The sequence below is a fragment of the Pan paniscus genome, chromosome 13 (assembly GCF_029289425.2).
Source record: "Pan paniscus chromosome 13, NHGRI_mPanPan1-v2.0_pri, whole genome shotgun sequence".
Taxonomy (NCBI): Eukaryota; Metazoa; Chordata; class Mammalia; order Primates; family Hominidae; genus Pan; species Pan paniscus.
In genome coordinates, this window is record NC_073262.2 from 81,355,261 (window position 1) to 81,367,743 (window position 12,483).

The 12,483-nt window shown below is 39.0% G+C and overlaps 1 protein-coding gene across 1 annotated transcript in view; it reads right to left on the minus strand.

Annotated features, from left to right (window-relative positions):
* The window catches only part of TTN (titin), a 280,746-nt gene that overhangs the window by 183,091 nt on the left and 85,172 nt on the right, over positions 1 to 12,483 (minus strand). Inside the window, exons 77-96 of the mRNA XM_063595464.1 lie at positions 12,062 to 12,340; positions 11,660 to 11,941; positions 11,231 to 11,509; positions 10,841 to 11,128; positions 10,372 to 10,650; positions 9,999 to 10,277; positions 9,620 to 9,898; positions 9,200 to 9,487; positions 8,772 to 9,059; positions 7,172 to 7,453; positions 6,665 to 6,943; positions 5,971 to 6,252; positions 5,576 to 5,854; positions 4,764 to 5,051; positions 4,376 to 4,654; positions 3,994 to 4,272; positions 3,623 to 3,901; positions 2,746 to 3,033; positions 2,319 to 2,606; positions 1,250 to 1,540 (exon numbers count right to left, since the gene is read on the minus strand). Coding sequence (XP_063451534.1) covers positions 1,250 to 1,540; positions 2,319 to 2,606; positions 2,746 to 3,033; positions 3,623 to 3,901; positions 3,994 to 4,272; positions 4,376 to 4,654; positions 4,764 to 5,051; positions 5,576 to 5,854; positions 5,971 to 6,252; positions 6,665 to 6,943; positions 7,172 to 7,453; positions 8,772 to 9,059; positions 9,200 to 9,487; positions 9,620 to 9,898; positions 9,999 to 10,277; positions 10,372 to 10,650; positions 10,841 to 11,128; positions 11,231 to 11,509; positions 11,660 to 11,941; positions 12,062 to 12,340 — 5,655 coding nt within the window. The remainder of the gene's footprint in view (positions 1 to 1,249; positions 1,541 to 2,318; positions 2,607 to 2,745; positions 3,034 to 3,622; positions 3,902 to 3,993; positions 4,273 to 4,375; positions 4,655 to 4,763; positions 5,052 to 5,575; positions 5,855 to 5,970; positions 6,253 to 6,664; positions 6,944 to 7,171; positions 7,454 to 8,771; positions 9,060 to 9,199; positions 9,488 to 9,619; positions 9,899 to 9,998; positions 10,278 to 10,371; positions 10,651 to 10,840; positions 11,129 to 11,230; positions 11,510 to 11,659; positions 11,942 to 12,061; positions 12,341 to 12,483) is intronic.

Here is a 12,483-nt window from a genome sequence, read left to right on the forward strand (position 1 = left end):
TGCAGCCACAGTAGCATTTAAAATCCAATCTTAGCCCAAGGGAATTAGGAGTTGAAGCTCAGTGTTTAACTGAAGACCAGTGATGAAGACATTGATGAGTAACATGATAGGAAGGCAATGTACAACTCAGTATTATGTAATGATTTTGTTCAATGGTTCTGAGACCTGTACCTAGAAAGAATAAGGCCATTTTTTTTGTTATTGCAAAGATTAAAACTTCTGATGTCTATCCTTTAAAAAAATTTTATAAATAGCTTCAGAATTCTATAGAAAGCATTTATCTGCCCATGGTAAAACCATCATGAGTGTAAATCATGAATATAAGCCACTGCTAAGTATATATTTTTCGTTTTATAAAATGTGTTTTAAAACTAAATGCATCTAAATTCCACAAAATGAGTGATGAAATTGGAATTTTAAGACAACTCCGTGATATTTACTTATTAGTGATATCAGCCTATTAATAATAACTTACTATCTGTGCACTGTGAGATAACTAACCAGATCATAAGAGTTGGTAATTAATTCCAAGCTGCTCTAGGAGGTTAGTTTTTAATGTGATTTTGATGAAGCTATGTTGTAATTACTGGAAGCCATTACAGTGAAGAGAAACAGATAAAGATATCCTTAAACAACATGGTCTATTTCATTTTCTCAAGCGATGATTGTGTATTTAAATATGTCTTCCATAATGATATGCAATGTTTTCTACCCATTATTTTTCTTTTTGGGCAAATGTTACCCTTTTGTCTGGGATTAATATTTGTTTGCAGGTCAAAAGCTTTGGGCAATATACATTAAACAATAATCCTTTAGAAATACACTTGGAAAGGAGAAAGTTTCATACTGTGATATAATATATAACTCAATAATAGTCAAGTTAATGTGATATTTGGTGATGAACATTAAAAAAATTTCAAAACAAATGTGCTTCATAAAAATATATGTGTCACATATGCACACATTTCAGAGTATGCTGAAACTTCTAACTACCTAAGGGAATTTTAGGATATGATTTAGAAACCTAAGATATTAGTCCGTTAAATGACACCTCCTTCGGGAAGCCACATAATTAAATTACAATAATTTATATTTTTAGTAAACATATGGAGTGATAAATACACAGTTAAATAATGTGTATTTATATTTGTTATAACTTACTTGGTCAAGATATCATAAGAAATGCTCATGGATATATAACAGGCAGTGAAGAAAAACACAACAGGTTGGGGCTGTGAGGATAACTCACCTTTGATGACGATTGAAGATGTGCACAGAGCAGAGCCTGCATCATTGGACACTTTGCATGTGTACAAACCAGCGTCGTTCATGCCTGCTTTCCTGACTTGCAGCACTAACGTGTTGTTCTTGAATGTTATTTCACAGTTAGAAGTTGGTTGTATCTCTATATTATTTTTGTACCAGGCAACAGTTATAGGTTGGGAACCAGCCACACGTCCCTCAAGTTTGAAAGAATTCCCTTCTGTTTCTTCTACTGTCTCTGAGAGTCTTTTAGTGAAACTTGGTGGGATGAGCCGCTCTATAAGAAATTGCAAGGATATATGAAGTAGAATCCAGAAGCAGATTACTAATATGAAGCTTTTCAAGAAAAAAAAACTTCATATTTTTAGTTAAAAATCAAGGCTAACCAACTAAATACACTATATCAGTGTATGTTCCTAAACATTTCAGCCTCCTTCTACGAGCTTATTCTAAACTGTTCTTTGACTTACAAGGTGGATGATAAGAAGTAACTCATGGCCATTTACAGAATCACAAATTTGTAAAAAGAAGGGGTAGTCTCAGTATCATAGGGAATATATAAAGTTTTAGAAATATAGATTATAAGCTGGGTGTGGTGGCTCATGCCTGTAATCCCAGCACTTTGGGAGGCCAAGGTGGGTGGATCACTTGAGGTCAGGAGCTCCAGACCAACCTGGCCAACATGGTGAAACCCCGTTTCTACCAAAAAATACAAAACTTTGTTGGGCATGGTGGCAGGCGCCTGTAATCCCAGCTACTCAGGAGGCTGAGGCACAAGAATCACTTGAACCCAGGAGGCAGAGGTTGCAGTGAGCTGAGATCACGCCACTGTACTCCAGCCTGTGCGACAGAGTGAGATCCTGTCTCGAGGAAAGAAAGAAATACAGATTTAAAAAATGACTTCTTCTCTAGATAAACTTATTTCCTCTTAAACATTTTCTTTTCATTTGTTTAAAAATGTCCTAAATTGCATTCATCATCATAAAAACGACACCTTCAGGCTATACTACAAAATGATTACACTTTTGTTGGACCACTTGCAAAATAAACGATACCTTTTATATTCAGCTGAGCTGTGCAAGAGTCTTTTCCCACTTCATTCACAGCATAGCAGGTATATTGTCCAGAATCTCCTTTGTCTACTTTGAGGACTGTCAGGTGGGCGCTGTTTTCCAGATAACTAATCTGGTACTTTCCGCCACTTCGTATTTCTCTGCTGTCTTTGGCCCAGCTGACCTTTATCGGTTGTGTGCCCGTAACGTGGCACTCAAAGTCAGCACTTTCTCCCACCACAGCATCCACAGGGGCAAGACGGATGTCAAAGAAGGGTGGGTTCTTCCCCTCTAATAGTAGAGCAGAAAGACAAGGTTTCAGGCTCAATATCTGGACCATGTCAGTTTACTGAAATAGAAATTTCTCCCTAAGTTCATATTTGATTATAATACTTTAATTCTAGAAATGAAAGTTTAAGAATCCACAAACCTGTGAGAATGAGCCTGGCACTGGAAGAAGCAGAGCCTATAGGGTTTGTAGCTGTGCAGGAATACTGGCCTGCAAGGCTCCGGTCAGTTTTAAAAATATTGAGTGTGGCTGTATTGTCTAAAAATGACGTTTGTACATTTGGGCTGTCTTTCAATGGCTTGCCGTCTTTATACCAAGACACGGAGATAGGTTCTGATCCACTTATGGCACAATCAAAAACAACTGGTAGTCCAACTGTTTCTTGAACATCTCTCAATTGTCGAGAAAATGATGGTGGAAGTTTTTGCTCTGTAGGAACAGAATAAAAGTAACAAATACTTTAATTTACTAAATGCTCTTCTCACAATTATATATATACAAACACACGTATATATGCAATTTCTATTAAAAATCAGGATTAATGTCTCTTGAATTAACTTGGAGATAAAGAAAAGCATATAGATTTCTGGAGCAAAAGTATCACTCTGAGACCAACCCTAATGCACAGTAGGTGCAAAACAGTATGAAAACCAATAAAGCAATTGGTTGGCTGAAGGCATGTCTCTGGGCAAGCAGCAGATTCCTGTAATTTTAAAGACTGCCTTCTAGCAATTTGCATGAGATACTTACGGGTGGAATTTAAAAATATATGGTCACTTATTAAAAAAGATTTAATTATAGAAGCAAATGATTGCATAATCCTTCCAATTAAAGATTTAGTCATATTATCTCTCTGTAGAATCCATAGAAAAAGATAAGCCACTAACTGTAAATAGGATTACTTAAGCAGAATTTTAAGCCTTTGGAAAGATTTTCCTAAAAATAAGGCCTCCCCAGACATTTTAAGTCTTGTTCAAAAGAAACATAAATTCGTTCACTTTAAAAATATTGCAATCACCTTGAACGGTAAGGAAAGTTGATGCAGAAATTTCTCCCACGCTGTTTTCAGCTTTGCAGATATATTCTCCACTATCATTAATATCAACCTGGTTGAAAACCAGTGTAGCAACATTATTCCTAAAATGCATTTTGTAAGTCGTAGTGGGTCTCAATTTTGTATCTCCTTTATACCAGGATACCCCAATTTCAGGGGTTCCAGCAAGCTGGCATTGTAGAGAGGCAGAATCTCCAACAGACACCTTAACCGGCTCCAACTGCTTGACAAAATACGGTGGTTCTGCAGCCAAGAGAGATAATCAATCAGTCATGAAGGAGACGTGCCAGATCATCGATTGTATACAAAGATAAAAATGTGCAATCATGACAAACCTAGTATGAGTATTTGTGCTGAACAGGAATCTTTTCCAGAGGCATTTTCAATGTAGCAGTTGTATTGTCCTGCATCCTCTACTGTGCTACTTGGAATTTCCAGGATTGCCGATTTTTCAGTCGTAGTTATATTACACCTCTGAGAAGGAGTTACATTTATGCCATTTTTCTTCCAGGTAACCGAAATGGGAGGAGTTCCAGTGAATGTACCCTCTAGGATCAGGGGTTTTCCTTTCTCTATGCTGTAATCATTCAGCCTCTTCACAAATTTGGCTGGGGCTAAAGTGACCAAGTTGAAAATATAAAATCAAACACATATACATACAGACATAGACACATCTAATTACTAATCGTATAAATCTAGAAGAGCAGTCTGACAAACCTTTTATGTAGAGATGTGTTGTACAAGAAGCCTTGCCAGCTTCATTGCTAACTATGCAAGTATATTCTCCACTTTGTGATGTATCTACATCGAACAACTCCAGTTCAGCAACTGAATCCTCCAAAGACACGTTGCATCTGTCACCTGGTACTAGTTCACTGCTACCTTTGAACCAGCTAACACTGAAAGGAGGTGTTCCTTTTACGATACTTGTGAAAGTTACATTGGTCCCAGTTAAAACATCCATGGGATCAGGTTTCTGAACAAAAGATGGTGGTTCTAAACACAAAAGCACATATCAGAAAAGGTTTAGTATTTGTGAATTGTTATGACAAACATGCTTAATAAACTATGAAATGCAATTCATTTTACTGTTTTGTAAACTGACCTCTCACAGTCAAAGGAGCACTACATTCATCAGAACCAGCCATATTAGTAGCTATACATGTGTAGTCACCACTGTCTGATTCTTCCAGCATGTTCACAGTTAAAGCACAAGTATTATCTGTCAGGGTGGTCTGGTATTTCCTTCCACTACTGATCTCATTTCCTTCATGGAACCAGGAGACAGAGATTGGAGGTGACCCATAGACTTTACACTCCATTACAACTGAGGAACCGGATAGACCATTTGTCTCTTTCAATTTTCTTGTGAATGAAGGAGGAACGGTTCGGTCTGAATGATACAAAAAAAAAAAAAAAAAACCCAAAAAAAAAAAACAAAGGACAACAATTATAAAATGACTTGAAGAGAGAACTGTCTTTTTGATGGAATATCCCTAGATCCATTTGGCTCTTTTGTGACGGTATTAAAAACTCCTCTATGGGTTCACACTATCAAAAGCTTGGAGAATCAGTGGGCAGAATGTGATGGTTGACTTGCTAGGGATTTTGTTCTCTCTTTGCCGTGAAGCATTATGTGGTGAATTATTTCAGCATAAATGAAGACTGCTTTAACCTTATCCAGGGACTATTTTTCATTCCTATCATCATTTTGGAAATTCCTCAAAAAGAAAGGGATATAACTTTTGAACATGGTTTCCTTCTAATTCTACAGATGGCATTGCCTCTGAATTTGCTGATTCAGAAGATGTCGGACTCATGTTATCCTATAGAAGATGTAACAACCCATATACATTTATGAAAACCAGGAACTACATTATTATAATGATGAAGGAAAAGCCCAAGAAATCAACCAACCTGAAACCTGCAATGAAGCTGTGCAGCTGTCTTTGCCAACAGGGTTCTGCACCTCAAAACTGTATACCCCACTGTCACTCGGTGCTACATTGATGATCTTAAGGCCAGATACTTTGTTGAAGAAGCTTATTTTGTATTTGTTGTCACTTGTTAGCTCTTTTCCATCCTTAAACCACTTAGTACTGAGTTCAGGGGTGCCAGCTACTGTACACTCCAAAGTACAGGTGTCTCCCGTGGTAACTTTTATGGATTCTGGCTTTTCTACAATTGTTGCAGGCTCTGGAATGAAATGTAAAAGATATCCATATTTTAAACTCAAATTGAAAAACTAAAGAAAATACAGATCCTGGTGAGTGTGTGCCTTGTATCTGTGATAACATCATCTTTTTACTAACCGAGAACGGATAGCATGGCGAAGCACTCTTGCATCCCAGCATCGTTTTTGATCTGACAAGTGTATTTTCCAGCATTGGCTGGTTCCACTCTTGAAAACTGTAAGGTTGCAATGTTTTCTGAATAAGAAATCCATATGTTGTCACTTTCTCTAACGATTTCTCCCTTATCTTTGAACCACACCACTGAAATGGGCTCAGCGCCTTCAATGGTAGTCTGCAGCTGAACTTCTTTACCAACGACAGTAGATATGTCACTGAGCTTCTTCACAAATCTTGGTGGTGCTGATGAAAAAGGAGGAAAGCCTGGGTTTTAAAATTCGTGAGACTGAGAGCATTTTGCTCAAATCATGAATGCCAGGAATCAAACTAGTGATAATGTGTTATTTCCATTTAAGAGGCATTTTTGGTGGATGCGAGCAGGGACACATTAAAGTTTGTATTCAGTAGGAAAGTTGAATATCTCATCTACTCCAGCTTTCTTAATCCAATCAAAACCTAATGACAACATTATCTAAAAGGATATTTAGTAGGATTTGGAAAAGGGAAGCAGACTAAACAGAAAAGGACTTGGAGAGGAAGCAAAGGGAAAGTGGAATAGGCTGCTAGTGATAAGACTGGGCTGTGGTGGAGGGGACAAAAGAGTATTACAATTAGAAGGGAAGTAGTGAGCAGAAGAGAATGCAGTCCATCTAACCTTTGAGAGTGATGGAACCAACGCAAGTGTCGCTCCCCACATCGTTTGTGGCTTTACACTGATATTCCCCAATGTCTGCAGCATCGACATTCAGGATGTGGATACTGGTAAGGAAGTTCTCAGACATTATCTTGTACTTCTTGCCGCTCCTAAGTTCTCTCTTGTCTTTATACCAAGAAACATGAAATGGGGGAGTGCCCTGAAGCTCACATTCAAGGTGAACATCAGCTCCTTTCAGTGTCTCTATAGGATGAGGCTTTTTGCGGAAAATGGGTGGTTCTGAAATTGGAAAAAAGGAAAATACGGATGTATTCTGTAAGTATATAGTTAAAAGTAAGAATCAATCTTCCACTCCATCAGAGAGATAGAGAGTGAAAAAAACACTTTCAATTCTTTGTTGTGTCCTTTCTCTATTTTAAAACATCGTTGAAGAGTCAAACAGGAAGTTAAGAGGACAATTAAAGAGGAGGCTAATGTGAAAAACACACAGGTGGGGAGAGCGCTGACCTTTAACTTTTAAGGATGTGCTGCTGCTGGCACTGCCTGCTGCATTGTGGGCCTCACAGGTGTAGTCTCCACTGTCTTCAACGCTGAGATTGTGCATTTCCAGCACAGCCACCGAGTCAACGAATGACATTCTGAATTTACTGCTCTCTTGAATTTCAGTCTCGTCCTTATACCATAAAACTTTGATTTCTGGAGACCCGCCGATTTTGCATTCATACCTTGTGAATTCATCCTGTTTCACAATTCTTGAAGGTTCTAGCTTCTTAATGAACCTGGGTGGTTCTATGGAACCAAGAGGAAAAACACAGGGTAAGGGATGGAACAGATGCATATAATTCAAGATGAGGTGGAAAAAATAATCTTTGCTAGAGAGGTCTTTAGCTCTGGAAAACAAATTTATGCAGTGCAAGGAAGAAGAGTTAAATGAAACCTAAATAGAAAATTTCTAAAATAAAATATGCTTGTTTTTGTAAGCATCCACATCAAGTATTATTACTAAAAGAAGGAGAAAAAGACATTACTGTTTATTGTGCCATCCTCTCCCCAGCAAAAGAGTCCCTTCTCTAGTGCCAAGATCAGAGATAATAGCATGTATCTGTCAGTGGAAGCCCTCTGAGGTCCACGGGGAATGAGAATTTGATTACTGTCTTGTATATGAACCAGTGGAGAACTATTTCCTAAGGCTGCAATGCTATCAGTTACATAGCATGAAGAGCCGGAATGGCAAAGTGGGTCAGATATCTTAATATTTTTAAAATGCCATTTTACTCTTTTAGGTGTTAAATGGGTATTTCCTCAACCTTCATAATTTTCCTTTGAAGTGTGTGAGAGTAATGATTTCCTCATTAACTGAAGCAAAAAATTCAGGCATAGGGAAGTAAAAGTGATTAGCTATATGTCATAGAGCAAATGGGCTGCTAAATCTAATTATATTTTAATTTCAAGATATTTATAAACCACCACTACAAAAACCCTTAAAAATACTCTAATGGACTAGACTAGCAGTCCATTGAGTGAACTGTTTAATTTCTGACAGTAGCAGCGATAAACATGTGGCAGAAACACATGACTGCCTTCCATAATAGCAGATACTGATCTACTTACTCCCCAGCCCCTGACCTCCACTATTATTTAAGTGGGGCTAGTGGAGGAAAGTAAGTTGAACTTATCATTCTCATCTGAATTCTCCTTGAAGGGCTTGATAGTTTGGCTCTTTGCTATGCCTTAGAGGGACAAAATCCATTCATTTACTAAGTACTGTGGGAAAAAAGTCATTTGCAATAACTTCGCTTTTGTCCTATGATACCGTCTTTCAAACTAGGATTTTCTTGCAATTTTGTAGAGTTTCGGTTATCTCTCTCTAGTCTCTATTTTTAGTCTCTTAAAATGGACTTTTGGTCCATGTTTTCCTAGTTTAAAAATTTTTTTAAAGTAATTAAAAAATACTTGTCTCCATTTCGAAGGTCCTTGATCCACTTGATCCATTTTCATCACTAGACCCTGGTCCTAAACATAGCTCTCTCTCAAGCACACCCACCCTCCTATATTTTAAGATACTGAAAATGTAAAAGAGATCTTGCTCCTTCACTCTAACAAGTACCTTGTACACCCAGCTGAGCAGAACAAGAGTCTTTTCCAGCGATGTTGCTTGCATAGCAGGTGTACTGCCCGGCATCGCCTTTGCCTACTTTGAGAACTGTCAGAGTGGCAGTATTTTCTACCAAAGTCATCTTGTAGTTGCCTCCAGGGCGAATCTCTCGGTTATCTTTGGCCCAAGTGATTTTGATTGGTGCAGTCCCAGTTACATGACATTTAAAAGTACCACTTTCTCCAAGAGCAAGATCTACTGATACAGGCTTTAGATCAAAGAAAGGAGGCACTTCATGCTCTGAAAAGAATGAAGACCAACATGGTGATTTTTATTTCCATGCTCTCACATACAGAGCAGAAACTAAATGGCACCAGCCTTTTGGTGGCCTGGAGCAGTGAAGCTGCTTTACAATGAAGAGGGTACTGTGAGTTACTCACCTGAGAGAATGAGCTTGGCACTGGATGAAGCAGTCCCAAGAGGATTAGAAGCAGAGCAATTATACTGCCCTATGTGGCTCTGGTCAGTTTGTAAAATCTGAAGAGTTGCTACATTATGAACAAAAGATGTCTGCAAATTAGCATCATCTTTCAAAAGAACCCCATCCTTGTACCAAGACACTTGAAGAGGTTCTGAGCCATTGATGCGGCATTCAAATGCAACTGGGAAGCCTAGAGTCTCATGAACGTCTTTCAGTTTTCTTGCAAAGGAAGGTGGAAGTTTGCGCTCTGTAAAGAAGTTACAGATAATCCTTATTTACAGGTGAGAAGGCATCCATAACATATTTCAATTCATGAAAGTTTTAACGTTTTTAAGAAAATGAATCTGTTCACACACACTAGGTTAAACAACACCATCACCTTTGATAACAAGCACAGCTGAAGAAGCGACTGCCCCCACACTGTTCTCTGCCTTGCATGAATACTCTCCCACATCACTGTGATCCACTTTGTTGATTACTAAGGAAGCAACGTTATTTTTGAATTGCATTTTATATGCAGGAGCTGATCGTAGCTTTGTGTGTTCTTTATACCAAGAAATTCTAATTTCTGGAGTTCCATCCACTTTACACTGTAAAGTTGCAGGTTCTCCAATGACTGCTTCCACATGTTCCAGAGGTTCAATAAAGTACGGTGGTTCTATGGTACAAAGGATGGTAGTCAGCAAGTCAGTCATGCCATGTAAAAGAGGATGTTTGAAAAGAAAGAGAGCAATAAAAAGAGGTAGCTGTCAACACACCTAAGACAGACACCAGAGCTTCACAGATATCTTGACCAGCCTCATTTTCTATCAGGCAGCTGTACTGTGCATAATCCTCTATTGTGCTCTCAAGAATTTCCAGTATGGTAGATTTTTCTGTCATAGTAATACTGCATCTCTCGGATTGTGAAAGAAGATACTCGTCCTTTATCCAGCTCACTGAGATTGGAGGTGTGCCAGTGTATGTGGCCTCGAGAACTATGGGGCTTCCTGTCTCAACACTGAAATCAGCCAATCTTTTCACAAAGGTGGCTGGTTCTATAAGGAGAAAACATGTGGGTAAAATTCTTGTCTTCTAATGAAGACTTAAGAGAAATTTTAAAAGATGCATATATTGGGGGAAAGAGCAAACCTTTCACAAAAAGATGTGTGGTACAGGAAGCACTGCCAGCATCATTTGTAACGAGGCAAGAATAGTCTCCACTTTCTAATGGCCGCACCTCAAACAACTCCAGTTCTGTGACAAAATCTTCCAGAGAGATGTTGCATGACTCCCCAGGCACCAGTTCCCTGCTGCCTTTAAACCACTTGACCTTGAAAGGAGGGGTGCCTCTGATGACACTGGTGAATGTGAGGCTCATTCCAGGCAAAACTTCCACAGAATCAGGGGTTTGTTCAAAAGATGGTGGTTCTAGATATTGCAAGGCGGAAGGGGAGATAAAGAGAAGAAAGAAATCCAAGTGAGAAGTGCTTTTGCTCCTTAAAAAAAGGGAGCTAAGACTAAACATGAAGACAAAATAAAGAAACTCCAGGGAAGGCAGGCATCACGTCCACATGAAAGAGGTGTTAGAGAAGCAGCAGCTTTATCCCTGCACACTGACCTTGCACAGTCAGGACTGCTGAGCACTCATCGGAACCAGCTACATTGGCAGCCACACACGTGTATATGCCTGTGTCGGAGGGCTCCAACAAGCTCAGATTCAAAGTACAGACGTTTTCCGAAAAGCTGGATTGACATTTGGGCCCACTAACAATCTCATTTCCATCCTGAAACCAGCCAACTGAAATCGGGGCTGAGCCAGAGACTCGGCACTCCAAAACAACTGAGGCCCCCAGGATGGCATTCACATCTTTCAGCTTGCGGATGAAGGAAGGAGGCACAATCCGATCTATGTGGGGAAGGGTAGTTTTGCGTTTAAAGAGAAGTTTTATTCTGTGTCCCTCCACCCCCTGGAAATATTGTATATTCATAAAAATCTCATTCTACTCACCAGAAACATGGACAGATACAGTGCAGTTACTTTTGCCAACACTGTTTTTCACTTCAAAGCTATATAATCCTTTGTCACTCATTTCGGCACAGGGGATTTTAAGGGAAGCCACTTTATTGATGAATGTAATGTGATGTTTGCTGTCTGCAGACAATTCTCTTCCATCTTTGAACCACTTGGCTGAGAGTTCTGGTGTTCCAGTCACTACACACTCTAATGCAAAAGGATTTCCAGTAGTGACAGTCATGGGTTCGGGCTTCTCTATGATTCTTGCTGGTTCTAAAAGAAGAAGTATTTTGCATTGAAAACAAAGTAACCTTTCAAACTCAAGAGTGCAATCACTGAATTACTGGATAAGAGGAATATTTGAGGAAAATGATCATGGATCAAGTAAATTGATTTTTTCTCTGGCTGTGCTTTGCTACTAACCTAGTACAGTCAAGACTGCGGAGCATTCTCTCATTCCAGCATCGTTTTTGATTTGGCATATATATTTTCCAGAATTAGATGCTTCTGGACTCCCCAGCTGGAGGGTTGCAATGTTATCAATGAATGAAATCCTGGTGTTTTCACTCTCTCTGATGACTTCACCTCTATCTTTCAGCCAGACAACAGAAATTGGCTGGAAGCCCTCCACTATGGCCCGTAACTCAACAGCATCCCCAATAAGGGTTGAGGTGTCACTTAGCTTTTTCACGAATCGTGGAGGTTCTGATGAAAGAAATTTGTGGTTAGAGGAAAAAATGTGAGAATCATGGCCACACAAGTTATTAGTTAGGCAAGAACAGATAGGAGGAAGGGGCATATATTTTTGTGTCCATGTATACAAACCTTTGAACTTGACAGAGCAAGAACACGTGTCACTTCCCACCTCGTTAGTAGCTTTGCAGTGATATTCCCCGACATCGGAGGCTTCAAGATTAAGGATATGAAGGCTTGTATCAAAATGTTTTGAAGTGATTTTAAATTTCTTGCTGTTTCTAACTTGCTTTCGATCTTTAACCCATACTACTTCAAATGGGGGAGTTCCCGAAATTTCACATTGGAGAATCACATCAGAACCTTTAAGAGCTCCTACTGGAGAAGGCTTCTGGGTGAAAACAGGAGGTGCTACCAGAAAAAAGAAGATAAACAATGAGAACACTTGCTTACTATAAAGGAAAAAAAAATTAAATCTAGAACCTTGAAGAGTGACTGGTGTGATCATATGACAATACATGCTGACACAAGAAATGACAATTCATTAAAACTTG